General features: G+C 47.7%; 1 protein-coding gene across 2 annotated transcripts; it reads left to right on the forward strand.

Moving 5' to 3' along the window:
• Positions 1-474: 474 nt before the first annotated feature.
• On the forward strand, positions 475-20020 carry Vstm5 (V-set and transmembrane domain containing 5). 2 transcript variants are annotated; one of them, XM_055615676.1, is made up of 4 exons: positions 475-856; positions 17793-18119; positions 18210-18350; positions 18754-20020. In XM_055615676.1, exons 1-4 carry the CDS (start codon positions 769-771, stop codon positions 18795-18797), a joined length of 600 nt encoding a protein of 199 aa, XP_055471651.1. In that variant the 5' UTR covers positions 475-768; the 3' UTR covers positions 18798-20020. The 2 variants fall into 2 exon arrangements, with proteins under 2 accessions (XP_055471651.1, XP_055471652.1); XM_055615677.1 differs by having other exon boundaries at positions 794-856; positions 17660-18119.
• The last annotated feature ends 795 nt before the right edge of the window (positions 20021-20815 follow it).

The raw sequence follows: 20815 nt of genomic DNA on the forward strand, positions 1-20815 counted from the left end.
GCTAGGATTCCTAGTCACTCCTGTGGCTTCCAGAATGCTGGGATTACAGGTATGGCTCACCTCTGGGGGCTTTCCAAACCAGTCCTTTTATCTCTAGCATAGCTCAGGCATCATTCCCCCACTGGCCTGTGAGGGACCGAAATGCTCTATGCATTAAGCAGATCCTGTGCAGTAAGCAGCTTTCGGAGCCCTTTCCTGGATGGACAGCATGAGCTAGCCATTCTCCTCCCATCCAGAGTCAGCCTGAGTCTCCCTGTCCACCCCTCCTCACTCCTCACACCCCAGGCTGTCACTTGGCTTTCCTGAAAGCCTCCCCCTTGCCCATGCCCATGAAGCCCTCAGATTCTCTTTGGGTCCTTGGGCAGCAGCTAGCACTAGCCCTCACTCCTAGCCACCTCCCTGCTCTGAACCTTGAATTGATACAGTGGGTGTGACCCTCAGGAAATTGCTCATTATTTGCCATTAGTGCCTCTGAGTGAGTACCTTCCCATTACCCCGTATCTTTCCGTATGCATAGTCCTTCCTTCTCTCACTCCTCCCTCCCTCTTCCCTTCCTCCTTTCTTCCCTCTCTCCTGGGAACTGGTTCAACCAGAGTACAACCTGCTCATCTGCCTCTAGCAGAGCAGCTGCAGGAGCCGGGACCTGCAGAGCAGCTGAGCTGAAGCTAGGGAGGCCAGGCTGGCGCGCTGCGGGACACAGAGGGCGAGCAGTGGGCCGGGCCGCCTCCCTGAGGCCCATGAGAGGCCAACACAGCCTGGAGCTCGCTCATGAGGCCGCCGTGGTGCGGGAGAAGGACCCGCGGCATCCCACTGGGGCTGTTCACGCTCTGGGTGGCTACAGCCCGCTGTCTGCAGAGTAAGTACCTGACCGGCAGACCTCGCAGGTGGGAGCGACATGGCGAGTGGGAACAGTGTCGCCGGACCAGGCCACCCTTCCGACGCCGGCACGGTGCCGCTGCCGCGGGGATGCGGGCTAGGGTAACTTCACAGCCTCCACGCTGGCGGGGCGCGGCTGGAGAGTCCTTGGCCGAGCCAGCTCCTTAAGCGCCCTGGGCCGCCGCCGCCGCCGCCGCCGCTGCTGCTGTTTTAGGAGCAGGAAGCCGGCCTGGAGATAAGTCCCTGCCGGGCTGGCCTCCTGGGCAGCAATTTCTACTTTCTTTCTGGAAATGACAGGGCTCTGGTGGTAAAACACCCCCCCCCCCCGTGAGTTTTCTGGTTCCGATGGGCCTCTCTTAACAAGCAGCCGACTTGCAGGTAGCCTGGGGCTCACTCAGGAAAAGAGGTCCCGGGGTTCATTGGAGCATGAGACCAGAGAAGGTACCCAGTGAGCCAGCACTAAAAGCCATGGTGAGTCAGAATGTAGCGATTTTATTTTCTTGTTCAAGGACTGGACTAGCATTATTACCATTCCCACTCTACAGATCAGTCAGCGGAGGTTTAGAGAGGACCATCACAGGGAGACGGGAGTTGAGGGGGCTTTTGTTCATAGATTCTTGGGCTCTACAAGCTTCCTAACCGGTTAGTCTTCAGAACAGCCTTGTAAAACCAGAGAGCCCCTTTTCTCTGTGTTCTTCAAGTGCTGACACTGAGGCACAGGAAGGCCATGCTGCCTGGACAAGGTGACCGACTACCTACCCGGTGTGTTGTGAAGCCAGGGCTCGTACAGCCTCTAAGTCTTCCGCGAGAGTAGCATCGGCCTTTGCAAGACTCTGTGAGACTGGGATGGGGGTTGGTGGCAGCTGTTGCTTCCACAGCTGGAGAGCAGGGTGTAGGCGGTTGTTAGTCCAGCAGGTAGGAATCTTGGCAGTGACCTTTGCCATTGTTTTCCACGCCCCAAAACACTGGTTTCTAATCCCCATTCTTGCTCTTGGTACATATGCCTGTGATGTTAAGGAGGTAGTGTCCAGACCCTATCTTCTCCCTGCAGGAAGCAGGCCACAGTGCATACAGGGGTTGCTTTTGGAGGAGGTAGATGCTGGCTTCTGGAAACACTCAGACCTCAGATTTGAAAAACCAGAGCACTCCATCCAAAGGAAAGCGCTTACCTGGACCTAGCAGTTGGCTAGGAGCCACCATGACAGTGTGACAGAGGGAATACGGGATGTTCCAGGCATGTACGCCTGAAGAACAGGTGAAAGTTTGCATCACCTGGGGACTATCTCCTGCCTGGCTGTCGGCTTCAGGAAGGCCAGTCCTGTCCATTCTCATCAGTCCCTAGTGTTTGCCCCATGCTAACCAGGAGCCAGTCTTTTCAAATGATAAGTCCATGTGAACCTGCCTGGATGAGGCCTGTCCTGGAGGCCAACCCTAGCAGTGCAGTTAGGTAGGCCTGTCTGCTTCTCACCAGCTCCCAGCATCTTCTGCCTCCTCAGCTGCTGCTAAAAGCTTCAGTCCAGGGCTGAGATATAGCTCAATAGCAGAGCCCTTTTCTAGCGTGGACAAGATCCTGTAAGAAGAAAAAGAAAGAAAGAAAGAAAGAAAGAAAGAAAGAAAGAAAGAAAGAAAGAAAGAAAGAAAGACAAGAGAAAAAGAGAAAGAGAGAGAGGAAGGAAGGAAGGAGGAAGGGAGGGAGGGAGGGAGGGAGGAAGGAAGGAAGGAAGGAAGGAAGGAAGGAAGGAAGGAAGGAAAACAATGTAAAAGAAGAAAGTGACACTGAACTGCCATGCATGGTACTTGGTTCCATAGTAATGGGAACAGGGACTGCTTCTGACATGAACTGAGTGGCCTGCTCTTTGATCACCTCCCCCTGAAGGGGGAGCAGCCTTACCAGGCCACAGAGGAAGACAATGCAGCCACTCCTGATGAGACCTAACAGACTAGGATCAGAAGGAAGAAAAAGAAACCCTCCCCCACCAGTGGACTTGGGGAGGGGAGTGTGTGGAGAAGAAGAAGGAAGGGAGGGATTGGGAGGGGAGGAGGGAGGGAACTAGAGGGGGGATACAAAGTAAATAAAGTATAATTAAAAATAAAATAAAAAAAGAAGAAAGTGAGAGAAAAGCTTCATTCCAAAAAGCCTGTGTTAAAACATTCCCTCAAAGACAAAACTCCTGTATATGGAAGCCTTTTCTCTATAAATGTGGTGTTACATATACAGGCTAAATAGATGGCCCCAAATGCATGGGTTGAAACCTCTAGTGTGATATCGGAGGAAGGGCCCTTGAGGGAAAGGTAGAACCGCTGTGGTGAAATTAGCCCCCTTATCAAAGAGAGAGATCACAACTCTTCCTCTGCTGGTGAGAACACAGTGAGGAATTTAATTAGCCAAAAAGAAGGTACCCGCCAAACTAGAAATTGCCAGTGAGACAGCTCAGCAGATAAAGGCACTTTTCACCAGTCTTGGAGACCTGAGTTTGATCACTGGGACTCACAAGGTGAAAAGAGGGAACTGTGACTGCCACACAGACCCCAAGGCACACAGGCACCCATATAAATAATATGCACAAAGGTAAATAAATCGATGAAAAAGTGCTTTTCAAATAAATTAAAATAAAATAAAATATGACTGCATTAAATACCCAGTATCTTGCACTTCCTGCTCTCCAAAACTGAGGGGAAAATACACGCCTGTTGCTCCAGTCAGCCAGTCCACAGAACCTTAACAACAGCTCAAGCTAGAGAAATTGTATCGAGAAGTGGAGAGTTACTGAGACGAACATCTAAATATGTGAACGTCATTGTAGAACCGGGTTACTGGGTGGAGGCTGGAGAAGTTTAGAGGCATATTCTAGAATTGTGGTTTGGAAGGGAAGTTCAGGTGAGGAGCATTCTTGGACAACGGAGAGAGAATTCATGTAAAGCAGCAAAGATCCAAGCTGAGCCGGCTTTGTGTGTCAGCGTTTTGAGGAAGGTAGAAGTCACTGATGATGCAGTTGGTTATTCAGCTGAGGGCATTTTTAAGCAGGGTGTTGAAAAGGGGGCTTTTTATAGCAAACCCGGCCTCTTATAGCAAACCCAAGTGGGAATAATGAATTGAGCTGGGTGTGGTGGTGCATACCTTTGATCTCAGCACTGAGGAGTTCAGGGTCACCCTGGCCTATATTGAGAGTTCTAGGCCAAGTAGGACTACGTAGTGAAACCATGTCTCAAAAAAAAAAAAAAAAAAAAAAAGTTGGATAACTAAACAAACAAGTAAACAAACAAGCCAGATCCTAAAGATTTGGCTGTAATCTGCCTGTAGTGTAAAATAATAATAATAATAATAATAATAATAATAATAATAATAATAATAATGAAGGTATATTAGGAAGAGAACAGAAGGGTGTGGTGAGCACCCTTGATAAGTATGGGTGTGAACTGAGGCATTAATCAGCCACCCCAGCAGAAGCATTGCCAATCTGAACTGAAGGGGCCAGGACCAAATGAAGGAAGAAAGTGGATGGTTTACATCCTTCTTGACTGACTCCAGGAACTATGCAACTGTAGACATGTTCTTCCAATCAGGAAAGTAAGCAAGACTGACTAAGGTTATCAGGGCTGCCTTGGCACAAAAGAGAGAGGAGGGGGACATTGTTTCAGTGTCAACTGCTCAGACAGTGGACATAGGCCTCTTGGAAGGACATCAGGGGTCACGTTAGTGTGCCTGAAGGCAGAACAGCCAACCAAAGAATCTAGTCTTAGTAGTGTGTCTTACTAAGCTTGGAACCCACCACCCCTACCTTCCCTTCAGTTCTTTATAATAAAATGACAGTCTGTGCCCCATGCAGTGGTGGCCACATCACTGTGTTTTGGAATTTGTTGCTTCTGTGGTTCCCACTGCACAGCCAAAAAGAACCTCGCTTCAGGATGGTCCCTGGTGCCTCACCGCCTCTGCCTTGGAGGACTTTTAAGTAAGACTTCAAAGTTAACTTTAGAGTTGATTCCAGAATGAGTTCAGGCTTTCAACGCTACTGAGATAAAATAAATGTTTTGTTTTGTTTTGTTTTAATGTAGAATGGGTATGAGTTTGAGAGACCAGAAATGGAGGGTGCAGATTGAATGTGTCCTCACAAAAAAAAGATGAGAATCTGCCTTTTCTCTGTTATGTTGAGACAGCAAGATGATGATGGCCTGAAGGCCAGGACGAGGGTCCTCCCCTATAGATGCCCTGGACCTGGGTTTTCTCCTGGATAGTAGGACTGGGGGTAAAAGCATGGGCATAGCTTTAGGATGGGGATATACCATGAGACTTGCATTAGCAGCCAATCTCAGTGTGATGAGGACATCTTGGAGGGTGCTCACAGAAACCAAGGAATCTCTACTGCCACCAGGAGATGTACTCTCATGGGTCACAATCATATATGTGGCCCATAGTAACGTGGTTTATGCCTGTGTTTACATAGATAGCTAAAACAGGAGTAGGAAGATGGAGAATTGACAAGTTCAGAGTTTCAAAATGACTTTCTCATAACTGATTCCTTAGCCTGCTGGATATCAGTCAACTCTCTGGATTCAGGAGACACAGAGATGACAAAATAGACCAGAAAGGAAGCAACGAGACATTTGTTGTCCACATGTCCAGCCAGTTGAGAATGAATGCTCACTTTTCTGCCTGCTGAGGAATGCCACGGGGGTGGGGGTTGTAGCTCAAGCCTGCCCTGTGCTGAGCTAGAGAAGCTCTGCTGTGAAGAATCGCCAGAGAGGAGTTCCAGAGGTTCAGGGCCAGTCACAGCCTTGTAGGCCCTGAGTTCACAGGACAAGGGCAGTGAGGAAGGGAGCTCCATGCTTTCAAATAGTGCTGCACATTTGAACCTGCTTACACAGGCAGGTACAAAAGCAAACAAAAATAAACTCTGGGGGGTGGCTCAGGGGCAGAATGACTTTTGGTGACTCCTAAGAATACTAGCTGCTCTTCCAGAGGTTCAATTCCCAGCACTTACATGGTAGCTCATAATCACCCATAACTCAAGTTTTAAGGGAATCTAACGGCCTCTTCTGCCTTCTGTGGGCACCAGGTACACATTGATGCATACACAGCAAAACAGTCACACATGCAAAACACAATAAAACAAATAAGTATTTTTCAAAAGGAAGACAGGTGCCTATGCCCTGCCCCAGCCCAGTAAAATCAGAATCGCTGAGGGCAGGGACCAGACTGTATGGTTCTGTCTTTGAGCTTCTCCTGCTGAAGTGTGGCCAGGCAGAGCACATCTCTCATAGACAACGTCCATTAGTCTGGTCCTAGGGGAAGAGCTGGCCAAGAAGCACCCAGGTGTCTCTTCCCTTCGTTTCTTCATTTCTCAGAATGTCCACCATTATGTCTTGCTTATTGTATGTTTCAGCCACACAGACTTACAAAGGCTTTCCTACGGGGCTTAGGGTATGGAACAAGTCAACTCTGCTTTGGTCTCACCTGTCTCTGAAGTTCTTGAACATTTTCTGTGACTGGCCATCTGATGCTGGAGGTTCTGAGGGATCTCTTGGGAAAGTCTAATGCCAAGAGGGTGGGTTATGTCACCAGCACTGGGCATTGAGACTGGGGCTCAGTTTGGAATAGGGAGGATTGCCTTAAAGAAGAAGCCTTGAAGGCTGAGTAAGTACGGAATCAGAGACAACTTGGGCTGCAGGAATTATGGGGAGCCTCCTGGGCCAAGGCCAGTGCAAAGGAGATCACTCTGTAGCTATACGATACTTTATGGTCCTGTGTGTCAGTCTCCTGTTGCCTACAGGGCTCCTTGGTACTTTCCCAGCTCTGCATATCCATCATGGGAAAACGTCACTTGTCAATCACTCTTCTCTCAGAATGCATGTTGTCATTAAACAACAATGCACATATGTTCCTTTCTTGATGCCGTTTTCTCAGGGACCCAAGTCCAGGGAGCCTCAGACCTGCCAAGCACCAGCCCAGTGAGTCTAATCCACTTCCTCTCTGATCAACACCCTGCCAGTTAGGAAACTGGAGCTTGGGGAGGTCATGGATCCTGGGTGGAAGTTATTGGAATAAACTCTAGCACTAAAGAATGAGAGGTAGAGAGCCATGGACACTAAGCACTATGAGGGGACCGAACATGAAGCTTGTCTGCCCATCTCTACGGACAACCTTATATTAATAAAGAATTCTGCCCTAAGGCTCAAGCCAACGCCTGGAAGCAGAACTCCATCATCTTTCCTTTCCCCATCATCCAGCCTTGGACATCCTTTGTGATGAGATTTTAGAAGTATTCTTGAACTAGAATTTGTCTTCTTTTCATTAGATGAGTTAGACACATTGTAGAGGTTTGAGATGGAGGTGCTGAAAGAAATTATCCTTCAGGGTATACAGTATATTAGGGGAGTTATTGAATGTGACAGAAAAAGTGCCAATGCTCTAAACCAAGAGAGGTTTCCGTTTCCCATTGGACAAAATGAGCTGTCAGAATTACCAGTTTGAGGGTCTGGGCCAGGCGCTGCCCCATACATAATGTTTGATAAGTAGCCTACAGCATGTGTGTCTGGCTGGGTCGCCTTTGGTTCCCAGGTGGCAGGGGAAGAGGGATGGTCTGCAAGGTTACAGCAGGCATTTCCTGTCAGCTTCCCACACCTGCACCTGGAGAAAGGTTGCTGCAGGTGTGGCCTGACCTGACAGGCAACAACTCTTGATATGACAGGGTTAAAGTTCAATTCAGTTCAGCAGCCCCTGTGAACTGGCCTGGCAGACAGAACAGTCCTTGAAGGGAAAGAATGACCTTAAGACCAGGGAGGGGACAAGTTGAACTGAGAATAAAGAGACAAAGCCACTGGGGAGTGGCCCATAGTTTGGGGTGATTGGAGTTGAGGGTGAGAAGGAATCGTGGAAGGCGGAGGTGGAAAAGAAAGTCAGAACCAGCACTGAGGCCTTCCAGAGTCAAGGCAATTTGCCCTTGGGAAACTGAATACCCAGGGTCATGACCCCTGGAGACATTCAGCATCCTGCCCACCTCCCACAGCTGAACCACTTACCCAGGTCATTCTGAATGGCACTCGGAGATGAGGGGCAGTTAAGCTGTGTAGAACTCTGTTCGAGGCCTCTCTCAGCTTCTGCAGGTTGCTGGCAATCTCTGGTTCTCCGGTGTTCCTTGCCTTGTGCACATACCACCTTGTGCCTTCACTTGCCTACACATGGAGCTGTCTCTCTGGGTCCAAATCCCTCTTTTTAAAAAGACACCGTGTCAATTGTGTCCAGGCCAACTGAGCCCACTAAGATGACTGCATTTTAACTTGATGGCCTCTGTAAAGACACAGTCTCTAAAGATCACCTACAGAGACAGGCTAGAATGCCATCATATCTCTGAGGGATGCCATTTAAACTGTAACAGGCAGACAAGCGGGGTGGAACTCTGGGTAAGGCCCAAGTCTGGGAGAACCTCTTCAGTGTGGTCTGTGACTCCCACCAGCCCTTGCTGTGTCTGTGCTCACTCACTGCTCCACATCTTCAAGCTAGTTCTGGTGGAGTCTGGGAACATGTTTTTTAATCCACCAGAGAATGAGCTTAACAGCCATGCTAATTGAGTGTCATGGATGGAATCAGAGCAACCCTGGGTGAAGGGCAAAGAAGCCCCATGCCCTTGGGAGCAATTGTTCCTTCCCCACAAAGTAGTTTTTGGGTTTGTTTTGTTTTGTCTTGACTCACTAACTGCCAAGCCATAAAGATCCATAATTACAAACAAGGAGGAAACAGCTGAGAGAGGTGAAGAGCTTTGTGCACAGTCACCCCATTAGGGTTTAGGCAGCCAACACAGCTGGATACTAAAGCAAAAAGTGCTGTGCAAGAACCAGCTGCCAAAGGGGGAAGGTGCCTGGAGGCCAAGCTAAAAGCCAGGACTGCAGCACGGAAGACAACTAAGTCTCAGGGACTGTAGGCTCCTACGAGGTGGTGCAACCTGTGAACCCAGAGTTGGGAGGTAGAGGGTTTATATACTAAGTTAGACAAAGACAGGCTGGTTATGTAGAGTTGGTAGAGTGCCTACAGAATATATACAGAGCCCTAGGTTCAATCTCCAGCACAGTCTAGAGTGGCCATGGTGGTATATGACTATAATTTCTGCACTGCTGAGGGAGAGCCAGGAGGATATGAGGTTCAAGGTCATCTTTGGCTATATATCAAGCACAGTCTGGGCTACATGAGACCCTGTCTCAGAAAGTCAGGGGTAGGAGGAGACGAAGGAAGCCATAGGCAAATTGGAACATATATGTTTTTGGTTTTTTTTTTGTTTTTGTTTTGGCTTTTTTTTCAAAAAAGAAGAAGCAGAAGCAGCAGCAGCAGCAGCAGCAGCAGAGCAAACTATGAAACTGAGATGTCAGTCAAGAGATAGCCTGGGTGTCAAGGAGCAGACTTAGCTGAGTGTCTAAATAGCATTGTTCCTTCCATAAGACTTCAGACATGTGCCAGTGTGAGCTTATAGGCAGGACAAGGTTGTAACCAAGATGGTTGCAGTCATGTAAAGCTGGATCCTCCACTGGAGTCTTCTGCACTGTGTGTAATCTCTGTGTTCCTTGGCTGCCATTTTTGGCCCCTTTGCTCCAGCTGGCAGATCCCTTCACTCCCATCCCTGGCCCTGTTACTGTGAGTAAGGCATGCTCTGGCAGGAGAAGTCACAGCTCACATCTTCTGTAAGGCCACTGAGTGTCTTCGTCAGGGTCAGAGGCAGAAGTGTGCCTATTTGTTTTAAAACAAATAGGAATTTTGCTGGGCGTAGTAGTGTATGCTTGTAATCACAGTAGAGGCTGGATGATCTCTCTGAATTCCAGGCCAGCTGGGGCAGCATAGTGAGGCCTTGCCTCAAAATAGGGGGTGGAGATTTTTTTTCTGGTATATTTGCAGCAGCCTGAGGTGCACAGCCAAGTGTCTTTCTATTGGCATCCTGGTAGGCAGGACTGCCTCCATGCCTGCCTACCACTTACTCTTTACTTATTGGAGCATGGAGTCCTGGGCTAACTTTGGCATTTGTGACGTTTCTTTGAATCCTTCTATACACACCAGGCCTGTGAAGTGGCTATAGCCAGTACATCAACCATTGAGGAACGGAGGCCTAGTCTGTGAATTAGCCATAAGTTGGCCAAAGTCACAACTATAGCAAAGTGTGTTGGCTGGTGTTGGAACCTACCTCTGCTGACTTATCTGCTTTGAAGGCCTTGATTTCTCTGATGGGATTCGCTGGGCTTGTCTCCAGGTATGGCTGCCATCTGCAAGAAATGAGGTTCTGTGGAAAGCAGACATGGAGGCAGGGGCAGGCATGCCTGCACTCACATGTAAAACATAGGGCTCAATGTTTATTTCAGACACAGCAGGGGAGGCGAGTTGGATCCCGGAGTTCACACCAGAGCTATCCATCGGGGCCTGAGCTCTGATCTTATTCCAGCGTGGCGTAGTCCAACATTCTGCAACCCATGCCTGCAGGCCAGCTTCGCAACCCATTAAGGGGAGGCCACTGCTCAGGAATCCCCAGCCTTGTGCTAGATACTCTGAATGATTCTTAGCACAGACGAAGCAGGCTAAGCTACAATCTAAATGGGGAGAGATGTCAGGTAGTCACACAAGTAAAGACGCTCAGGCTGTGAGAGGTAGGGTAATGGAAAGGTGCCATGAGAGAAACACAGTAGTGGGACAGGCTTTCCAAGCAGGCTTTTACCTGTTTACAATCGCCAGTAATGCTGGAGTAAAACTTCTGTACACACCCCTAACAGCCCAGTGTTATCAAGGTTCTTTTTCTTTGCCAGTCTGATAATGGCCAGGGTAATTGAACTTCCCACCCTTGGTTTCCTTGGACTGTGTGTGATATGGGTCTGGCGCCCACAGATGCTGTTCATAGGCAATGAAGGTTTGCCATATTGGAGTGATTTTTCTTTTGGGGGTGCAAATTGTGCGTTTTGGTGAGGGAGGCAGCCTGGTAGCCTGTACCTATGCTTATCTCTGTCCTGAGTGTTGGGGTGACTTCTCACGGTTATGAATCAGCAAGATGGGGGGACTCCTGCAGGAGCTGAACTTTGGTTTCTGCATAACCAGACACTGATGAGCATTCAAGAGCATGAGGTACGCCGTAAACTGTGTGAGCATGTCAGCCATTAGCATGATTCTTGGCACATTAAAATGGCCAGCCAGTATTTGGTTGCCTTCACACAAAGGCGTCTTCCAAATTCTAGCCTTGCCTGGGTGGCAGAAACTGGCCAGGAAATGAGTATTTTAGTTGCTGCTTAAACCTATGTCATTTTGGCCACCTCAAATTATCAACAGTTTGACAATCAGGACCTGCAAGCAATCATTTGTTCATCTTCAGAGTACACTCCAACAAGCTCCAACAAGGTGCCCGGCCCTGTGATGGATGCTAAAATGCTCAAAATTATAACCCAAGGCTACTAAAAGGCTGATGGTCTCCCAACACACTAGTCAGTGACCTTAACAAACACAGAGCTGCTCAGAGGGTAGAATGCAAATTTGTCACCAGCTATCTTTCTAATCTTAAAGCAATCACTAATCATAGAGGTCAGAGGCACAGAAAATGTAGATTAAAAGATGAAGGATAAGATACCATGCACAGCTGCAGGGAAATTCACCTTTATTTGGGTGTGTCGTTGATTCTATATTTGAAAAGTGAAAAAAAAAATCATGCTTCTTAGCCTTTTGGCTAAGTGGAAATGAAAATAAAAATCTGGGTGTAATAGCACAGGTGAATAAACTCTGGGCAGAGTTCAAGGCCACTTTGGACAATATAAAACTTTGCCTCAAAAAAGTAAAATAAAATAAAAATAAATAAATGAAATAAATAATTTAAAATGATCCAGTGTAAAACCTTGGCATGGTTGTACACACCTGTAATCCCAGCACTTAAAGGAAAAGGGAAAGGAATTACTGCAAGTTCAAGTTCAAGTAAAAAGCAAATTCCAGGCCATCCAGGGCCACATAGCAGAACCCTACCTCACACAAGTGAATAGATGTTGCAGAATGTATATTAAACTCTAGAGGGCTTCTCTACCCCAGCTAGTCCCCAAATAATTGAGACAGAGACCTTTTAGATTTATAAAAGCTTTAAAGCACAGTAACTAGTCAAGTATCAACCTACTAAGCTAGTTTGCTATTTCCCAGCTACACACCCCAAGCTGCTTGCCATAATTGTCCCTGCCTAGGCTGCTTCTGTTCCCTCAGGCCAGCCCTCATGGCCACATGCTCATGGTCCATACTGCCCCATGACAACTTCTTTCTCTCTGGATTCCTCTCTGCCTTTCTTTCTGGACTTGTGGCCCCATCTGACCCCAAGGCCAGGAACGTAAGCTCCACCTACTGCTCTTCTGCCCAGTTACAAACTTATCACTATTTTTATTTATCAACCAACTTTAAACTCGGAAGCAAGATTTATACAACATCACTTGGTGTATGTAAAAATGTGTTCATCTGGATCTTGGGGGCCAGCATTTGAATACATAGCACCAGACCAACCCCCAACAAATAGATAGCTAGATTGATTGATTTATTGATAGATGATAGAGGGATAAGTAGATAAATAGATAATGGGTAGACATATGATAAACAAATTGAGAATTGATAGATGGATGATAGTAGAAAGATGGTTGATAGATTATAGATAAATAGAGGATAGATAGATGATAGATAGATGGATGGATATAAATAGACAGATATATAAACAAATAGATAGTAGATAGATGATAAATAAACTAAGAGAGGATGGATGATAAATTGATAGATATATGGATGATAGATAATAGATGAATGATAGGTTACAGATAGATGGATGATAGTAGGTAGATGACCGACAGGTTATAAGTAGAGGATATACAAATGATGATAGCAAATAAACAGAAATGGATAAATAATAAATAGATGATAAATATAAATAAGTAGTAATGGTCATACACACATACATATATGTATAGATACTAGAAAGATACATGGATAGGTAGATCGATGATAGACAAATGCATAGATACATAACATCTGTACATAGACATACAGAAAGCTGTAAAGTACATCAAGCACAGAAAGCCTAGGGATACAGCTCAGAAGATAAAAGCACTTTGTGAAAGCTAGATGACCTGAGCTTGATCCCCAGAACCAACTCCCAAAAGGCTTCCTCTGACCTACACACATACACATGCATACATGCACACACATACACATACTCACATTTTTGTGCACGCGCGCACACACACACACACACACACACACACTCACACGCATGCACACAAATAAGTAACAGAAGCAAACAGTTGATACCAGTTCCTGTCCTCCCACACACTGGCTGTTAAATAAGCCGAGTCCTCCTGACCACAAGGCAGCAGCTTCCCTGGAAGGACAAGCTGACTCTTCCCCCTGTCACTCATGTATTCACTGACTCAACAGACATTGATTGACCAGCCACCATGTGTCTCAGGTTGTGCTGAGTACAGGAATCAGGCCCGCTACGGCTAACCTGGAATTTGACCTCCATTTTCTTATTTAGCCTTGACCTCTGCCCTGTGTTCTTTGTTAAAGGATAACTAACACTGGCCTGAGAGAGAATGGTCCTTAGGTAGCTGAAGCGCTCGGACCCTGGACAACTCCTGTGGCTTGCATCACTGTTCTAGCTTGGGAAAAAGGGCAGCTTCCTGAAGAGCCTTGAGACTTAGAAAAGACAGCCTTGAGCAGAGCACAGCATGCTTTGAGGGAGACCTACCTGCCAGAGGCTGGGAGCTGAGCTCTTTGAATTTCCATCTAGAAGGGAGGTTGGCCAGGAAGAGCCTTTATACCTAGGGAGGCTGAGATCCACCTGTGCATAGCACCAGGCCAGGCTTTTGTCCCAAAGACGGCTATGTGGCCACTGCAAATGGTGGAGCGCGGGATTCAAGAAGACCAGTAGCTGTGGGTGTTTCCTTAACACTACATTTCAGAATCTCACCACTGACCTTCAGAGTCTCCTCATCAGTGTCTTGCTGCCAAATCATCCATGTTTCTCATTCTTTGGCTTTGAGACATGATGATCCTTATCAAAATGTAATCAGTTTAAGAAAGTGCTGAAAGATCAACAAGAAGATTTTAATGAGCATCTATCTAACACCCCGGAAGAAGCTCCCACTGTGTAAGCTAAACTGTAGGTCATCTTACATGAGAACAGAGTATGACGGAGTCAATTTGAAGAAATAAACCCGTGAATCTACAGGAACACTAAGAAGAACACCCCATTCCTCTTGAATCTCAGACATGTCTGGGACTCATGATGGAGCTCGGGCTGGCCTGAAATTTCCCATGTTTTTGTCTCAGCTTCCTAAATTCTGGGACTATAGGTCACGCTGCTAGTCTTGAAAAACAGCTTTCTTTTTACACTGGAGTTGTGGGGACATGCACACCACATTGCATGTATGAGATCGGCCCCTTCTGTCTTGTTTGAGACAGGTCTTCTTGAGAAATATCTTTAATTTTTTTTTTTTTTTACAGAGTAGTACCAGGCAGCAAACTTAGAAGAATGATAGAATTTAAAGTATCATGGGTTTACAGCTGTAGCCATCTATGAAGTAGCTAACAGAGGTGAAGTGCAGCTGTGGATGCCAAAACCTCCAAATGCACCAATGTTATCCAACAAGTTGGTCACATGGTCTCTAGAGAACAGGAATCACAACCCAGGTGCTCTGTCCGTCTTAGCTCTTCCAGCCATGGGAAAGACTTCCACTGTTTGTCTTCTGGACTGATGCAACAGGAAAAATCTCACTCTCACAGTGGTTCTACCATGTTTCCAAACAAATCTAGTGTAAAATGTTTTAAAACATTGCCATGAAAGTCTCACACCATTTTTAAGGGGGAGACGCTTTCCCGGGTTAAAAAGGACTAACAGGGCATAAGGATCAAATGCAGTGAGTGGATTCTGTGTAAGAACACAGTGGGTCATTCTGTGAACATCTCAGGAACGTTAAAGATGCACAGATACACTACACATTAGGAAGTAGTGTTATCTGTGGGGCTCGAGAGACGGCTCAGTGGGGAGAGGTGCTTGCCATCAACACTGACAACCTGTTTGATCCTCAGGACCTACATGGTGAAAGGAGACAACTGACTCCCAGACGTTGTCCTCCGGCCTCCATGCATGCACCATAGCACACACTGCACACAGACATCCATAAGTAAATGAACACACACTAGGAAAATGGTGTTACTCCAAAGCTAAATCTCCAGGGCGAATGATGGTGCGTGCGTCTGAGAACACCTGCTCTCAGGTGAAGTCTCAGGGTGCCTGTAACATACTTTCTTGTGGTTCAGTCCCTGAGACTCCCCTCCTCTTCAGATGCCAATCAAAAGCCCGGGCTGGGGCTAGAGAGATGGTGCATCTGTTAAGAGCATGTGCTGCTTTTGCAGAGGAAAAGGGTTCAGTTGCCAGCAAGCACATAGTAGCTCACATCTGTAACTTCAGTTCCGAGGGATCCGACCCCTTTTGTGGCCTCTGCAGTACCACATGTATGTGGTCCATATACATATATGTAGACAGTGTACACACTAAAAGAAAAGACAAATCAATCTGGTTTTGAAAAGTCCCAGGTTGTCCCCATGCTTTCGGCTGCCTGGTCCACTCTGTACTCAATTAATTTGCTAAAACAGCTCACAGAGCATGTCGAAACATTTCCCTCACATTCTCCCATCCATGGGGAGTTTACACGGGCTGCAGATGTGGGAGGACTTCAGAACTTTACCCATTCCGGCTGAGCTGCCCTTGTGGGCACCTGTGTGTCTGGCTCTCTACAACTCTCAGAACACTGCCCGTGGGGGTTTGAAAATGATTCTCCATGTGGGCATGGATGACTACACGCAGACCACTGGGGAACAGCTTAGCTCTCAGCCTCTCCCCTCCCTGGAGGCTAGAAGATGGGCTCAAAGTTCTAACATTCCAGTCACCCCTTGGTCGCCAGCCACCAAAGAGGCTCTGCATAGCTCCCATTGCTCTGGCGAGTCCAGGAATGGAGTGACAGGAAGTGGAGGCAGGAATCAAATCTTTACAATATTAAAGGGAGCAAGTGAACGTTTCTTGGCAGAATCGCTCTGAAAAGTCATGATTACCACCTTAAGATTTTTCACTGTGTCTACTTATTTTGTGTGGAAAAGGGAGGCACACATTCCATGGGGACTGTGCGCACGTCAGTGGACAACTTGAAGGAAATCAGTTCTCTCTTACTGTGTGGGTCTCAGGGCCATCAGGCTTGGTGACACATTCCTTAACCCACTGACCACCGAGCCATCTCAGTAGTCCTATGCCTCCCCCCTTTTGTGGAAGGACACAATCCATTGCATTGTTTTAGTTACCCGACAATGCCTTAGAAAACGGGGACAAGTCGGATACTGTTATCAATGGCAGAGGACAAAAGAAAGGGTCTGGAAACATTACACGTAGGGTTATCTACAACTGACAGCATGGATGCAGGGGCAGCTGAATACCAGAGGATGAGAGGTAAATGGGAAATAAAAGTGGGAACTAAGTGTCCTTGATGAAACAGCATGCCCAGAAGCGACTTAGGAAGGAAAGGGCTTATTTCACTCAACTCTTCATGTCACAGTCCATCTTTGAAGGAAGTTAGGGCAGGAACCTGGAGGCAAGAGCTGAGGCAGAGGCCACAGAGGAGCCCTGCTTTCTGGCTTCCTTGCCCATAGCTTGCTCAGCCTGCTTTCTTCTACACTCTAGACCTAGGCCAGAGGTGACACCACCCCCAGTGGGCTGGCCCTCCCACATTAATCATCAATCAAGAAGATGCCCCCCAGGCTTGCCCACAGGCGAATCTGGTGGGGGAATTTCCTCAATTTTGGTTCACTCTTCCCAAATGACTCTAGCTTCTGTCAAGTTGACATAAAAGTAGGCAGCGTGGCAGGCTTGGGTTCCAGGCCGAATCCTTCCTGCCCCACTCACTCTCCCATGTCTAGCCTTCCTGTGGGGGGGGGAGGCACCTGTCACATTCCGTCCCCTCCAGCCAGCCACTGGCCTTCAAGTTGAGCCTAGATGTAAATGTTTGAGCTTTGAAGTCAGCTGCTCATGTGTAAACCTCAGCCCTGCACGGTGACCCTGGACGGGCTTTTTAATCATGATGAGCCTGAGGCTCGAGCACTGATTAACTGGCAATGGGTTATGGGAGGCCTCAACAGCATGGGCCTGGTGCATGGTGGGCACTGTACAGCACAGTGTCTAGTCAGGACTTGTGAAACACGTGTGTGCACCCCCTAGGCACTACTATTCCTTTACACACTCAGCAGAAAGCTGCCTTATCCAACTCTACTGCCACATCCAGTTGATATTCATGCTCAGTCCCAAATATTTCCCAAAGAATTCCTAAATTACCCTGTCCTTTCAATAACCACCTGGTGGCCTCTCTTATTTCCACTCTTATCAACGACCCCTGGTCTCCATGGCAGATAGCATTGTCATTAGGCTTACGGCACTCCGCAGTTCCCATGACCTCCGAGTTTCTCACACTGTCAGTCTAGATTCCTGCCCAGTTCTCTAGCATTGCTAGCCACCCTCAAACACAATCTGCTCACTCTCGGGACACAGGCGTTAGAGCTCTTAACTGTGCCAAAAATATCTCCCTCATATTTTCCTTCACAGGGGCTACCTCCTCTTGCTTGTCCACTGGGTCTGAGCTCAAATGTCATTTCCTCAGGAGAGTCTTCCCCAGCCATTGTGTGTCCCCTCCACTGCTCACGGTTATCATTGTCAATGCACTGGCCATTATCTAACACCAGGCTGTTCTGTTTCTTGGTCCCTAGTATCCCATCACTTGCTGAATACACAACAGAGCTGGAGGAGCCTCTGTGTCTTTTCACCCGGCATGCCATAGGTGCTCAGTAAAGGCTCGTGAAGAAACTGTTAAGTGAATGGATTCATATGTGTGCCCTACAGGTCAGGGTGTGTCACTGCACATTCCACAGCCAGCCATCAACGCCACTGTCCAAGACGATATCCTGCTGTCCGTGGACTACTCCTGCCATGGGGTGCCCACTATTGAGTGGAAGTACACATCCATCTGGGGTGTACAGAAGATTGTGGAGTGGAAAGCAGGGACCCCAGCCAACGTCTCCCAAAGCCACAGAGACAGAGTCTGCACCTTTGACAATGGCTCCATCCAGCTCTTCAGTGTGGGTGTGAGGGATTCTGGCTACTATGTCATCACTGTCACAGAGCACCCAGGGAGCAGCCAGTCTGGCACCATTGTGCTGCATGTGTCTGGTAAGAGAGGTGCCTGCACCACAGGCACGGGTTGGAGGGGGATGACTCTAGTGTTAAGAGAGACCTTGCCTTCCCTCCTGTCCCACCCAGAGATCCTCTACGAAGACCTCCACTTTGTTGCTGTCTTCTTCACTCTGCTCGCCGCGGTGGCTGTGGTGCTAATCAGCCTCATGTGGGTTTGCAATCAGTGTGCATACAAGTTCCAAAGGAGGAGGAGATACGAACTCAAAGGTCATGCGCTGGGCCTTGTGGTAATCCCGTCATGCTTCTGAGGCTAGAGGTGGCACCCGTTACCTCATTCACACTTAGAAACTACTGTGTGGCAGGTTTTCAACCTTTTGTCGCGCGCGCGCGCGCGTGTGTGTGTGTGTGTGTGTGTGTGTAAGTCAGAACTCATTAGGTGTCTTCAAGCACACTCCACCCCTTACTTTTGAGGCAGAGTTTCTCTCTGATAGGCTAGACTGGCTGACCAAGAGTTCCTGGAATCTGCCTGTCTCCCTAAACACTGAGATTGCAGATACGAGCCCCATAATTCTTACATGGGTTCTGGGGCTCCAAATCCAGGTCTTTATGATTGTGCTTGTTACCAAATGAACCACCTCCTCAACCCCTTGACTTGTCTTTTGCTTTGCAGAAAGCACCACTGAGGAGATTGAGATGAAAGATATTGAATGTTAGCCAAGACTGTGCCCAAATACATTGCTACCTCAAGAGAAAAACAGTATTTTTCAGTCGAAGGAACAAACCAAGCCAGTCCTTGCTGTAGCCTCTCGAAACCTGGGCCCGCACCCCTTTACTGATGAGACAGCTGGAAGATGAGAAAGCTGTGTGGCGCTGAGGATGATGGCTTCCTTAAACAAGCCAGTTCCAGGACTTGCATGCAGTTCAAGGAAAGTTTAACTGAGGCTTTCCACCAGGAACTGTGGCTTCAGGGTCATTCTCACCCCTAACACAGGCAGGCACCAGCTGCCACTTACAGTACAGGCTACGGTCCCACACTGGCCTGCTGGAGACGTCCCCATCTCCAGGGCAGCGTATCTACAGAGGGGCTGACGTGCAGCTAGCATCGGGACATGCAGTCTGTTCCTTTGTGCTCCCGTCTGATCTGCAAAGTGTGGCACCCTCCATCTCCCTGTCTTACATCCCATAAGTGCTGCTGTGGAGACATGAGCAAGCCTGAGGCTCGGAGGGAGACGGTCTGATGAGGTGGTGAACTGCTCCTCAGGGAGAGCAGCTGAGTGCACTGACGGACCAGCTCTGAACGCAGGGAGCAGAAGTCACTCTCATCCTTCCTCATCCAAAATTAACTGAGTAGCTTAAACTGGGCTGGTATGAGAAAAACATGGCTTAAGTTGGCCAGGAGCAGCTGGATGGGTGGCACAACAGGGAAAATCTGTAAGGCTTCATTCATCTTCATCCTGTTTGGTCACCAACACTTCAAGTCTCCAGTCATATCCTGGGCTGAGGGGCATGTGACCTTCACCTACCTCAAATGGCATCAGGAGAAGCCAGCATTAGTTTATATCTCTAGGAGTGATTAAGAAGAGCATGAGAATTCTTTTTTTTTTTTTTTTTTAATTTTTTATTTTTTTGAGAATTCTTTAAGGATCTGGAAAGCTATAAGGGAAAGTGCAATCACCATTGCATAGCAAAGGTTAAAATGCTCTGGGATGGGGCTAGAGAGAGGGCTCAGCAGCTGAGAGCCCTTGCTGCTCCTGCAGAGGAACAAAACACAATTCTAAGCACTCACATGGTGGCTCATAACCTTCTCCAATTTCAGGGAATCTGATGCCCTCTTCTGGCCTCCATAGGCACTGCATGCACGAGGTGCACACACATACATGAAGACAGTGCTCATGCACATTAAATAAAAATTTTAAAATTAACCTAAAAGTTTTTTTTTTTTTTTTTTCCCCAATGACCTGGGTTATAGGGGCTCCAGCTGAACTTGGAGGTTGGGTCTCAGTTGGCCTTGGCTTTCAAACTCTCAGGTTGTTGTCATATGTTTACCTGAATGGGTCTTCTTCCCAGCTAAGCTCTGGCAGCAAGCATTCCCTCCCTTCTTGCTTCTTATGCACATCTGCATATCAAAGTTACCACTCCAGCTATGATGGAAGCTGAGGTGTGTAGGGCTTTGGCTGCAGATTCATGCACACAAAGGTAAAAGTGTGCTAGAACATTTCTTTTTCCTCCTTCCTTTCAGGCCCCCAATGCCTGTATCTTTTCTTCTTCCCATGTGGTAGGTAAGGAGTTGTTGCTAAAATTCCTTTCCTTGGGGGAAATGTAAACATTGGCTGCCTCTTCTCCTCAGGTCCCAACAACAAAGCAAGGTGCAATTCCACCAAAGTTCACCCAGGAGCAGATGCATTTATTGGGTTTCTTACAGAGCACTGGGTGAAGAGATAGAGGCAGGACATAGGTGACTTTAAAACGAAGGAAGGTCTGCTTTGATGGAGCACCTCCTTTTCCTCCCCACCTATGTGCTCTAGCCTCTCCCTGCAAGACCACATTCAACAGGGCAGGACTGCATACATCTGACTGGAAGAGATGATTGGATACTCAGGTGAAGGGTTCAGGAATCTCCCTGTCCCTTCCTTTGATGAGAAAAGTAGGCAGTCAACAGGCCCAGCAGAACTCGTGAAGATGGAGGAAGAGTCCCATCCTACAGGCGTTACCTGAGAAGTCACTTGGAAGCC

This window comes from Psammomys obesus, unplaced genomic scaffold (assembly GCF_907164565.1).
Source record: "Psammomys obesus unplaced genomic scaffold, mPsaObe1.curated_primary_1811, whole genome shotgun sequence".
Taxonomy (NCBI): domain Eukaryota; kingdom Metazoa; phylum Chordata; class Mammalia; order Rodentia; family Muridae; genus Psammomys; species Psammomys obesus.

Coding starts and splice junctions, on each gene's coding strand:
- Vstm5 (XM_055615676.1), top strand. CDS start 769: ATGAGGCCGCCGTGGTGCGGGAGAAGGACCCGCGGCATCCCACTGGGG. Junction 18,120..18,209: donor CATTGTGCTGCATGTGTCTG/GTAAGAGAGGTG, acceptor TGTCCCACCCAG/AGATCCTCTACGAAGACCTC. Junction 18,351..18,753: donor GAGGAGATACGAACTCAAAG/GTCATGCGCTGG, acceptor TTTGCTTTGCAG/AAAGCACCACTGAGGAGATT.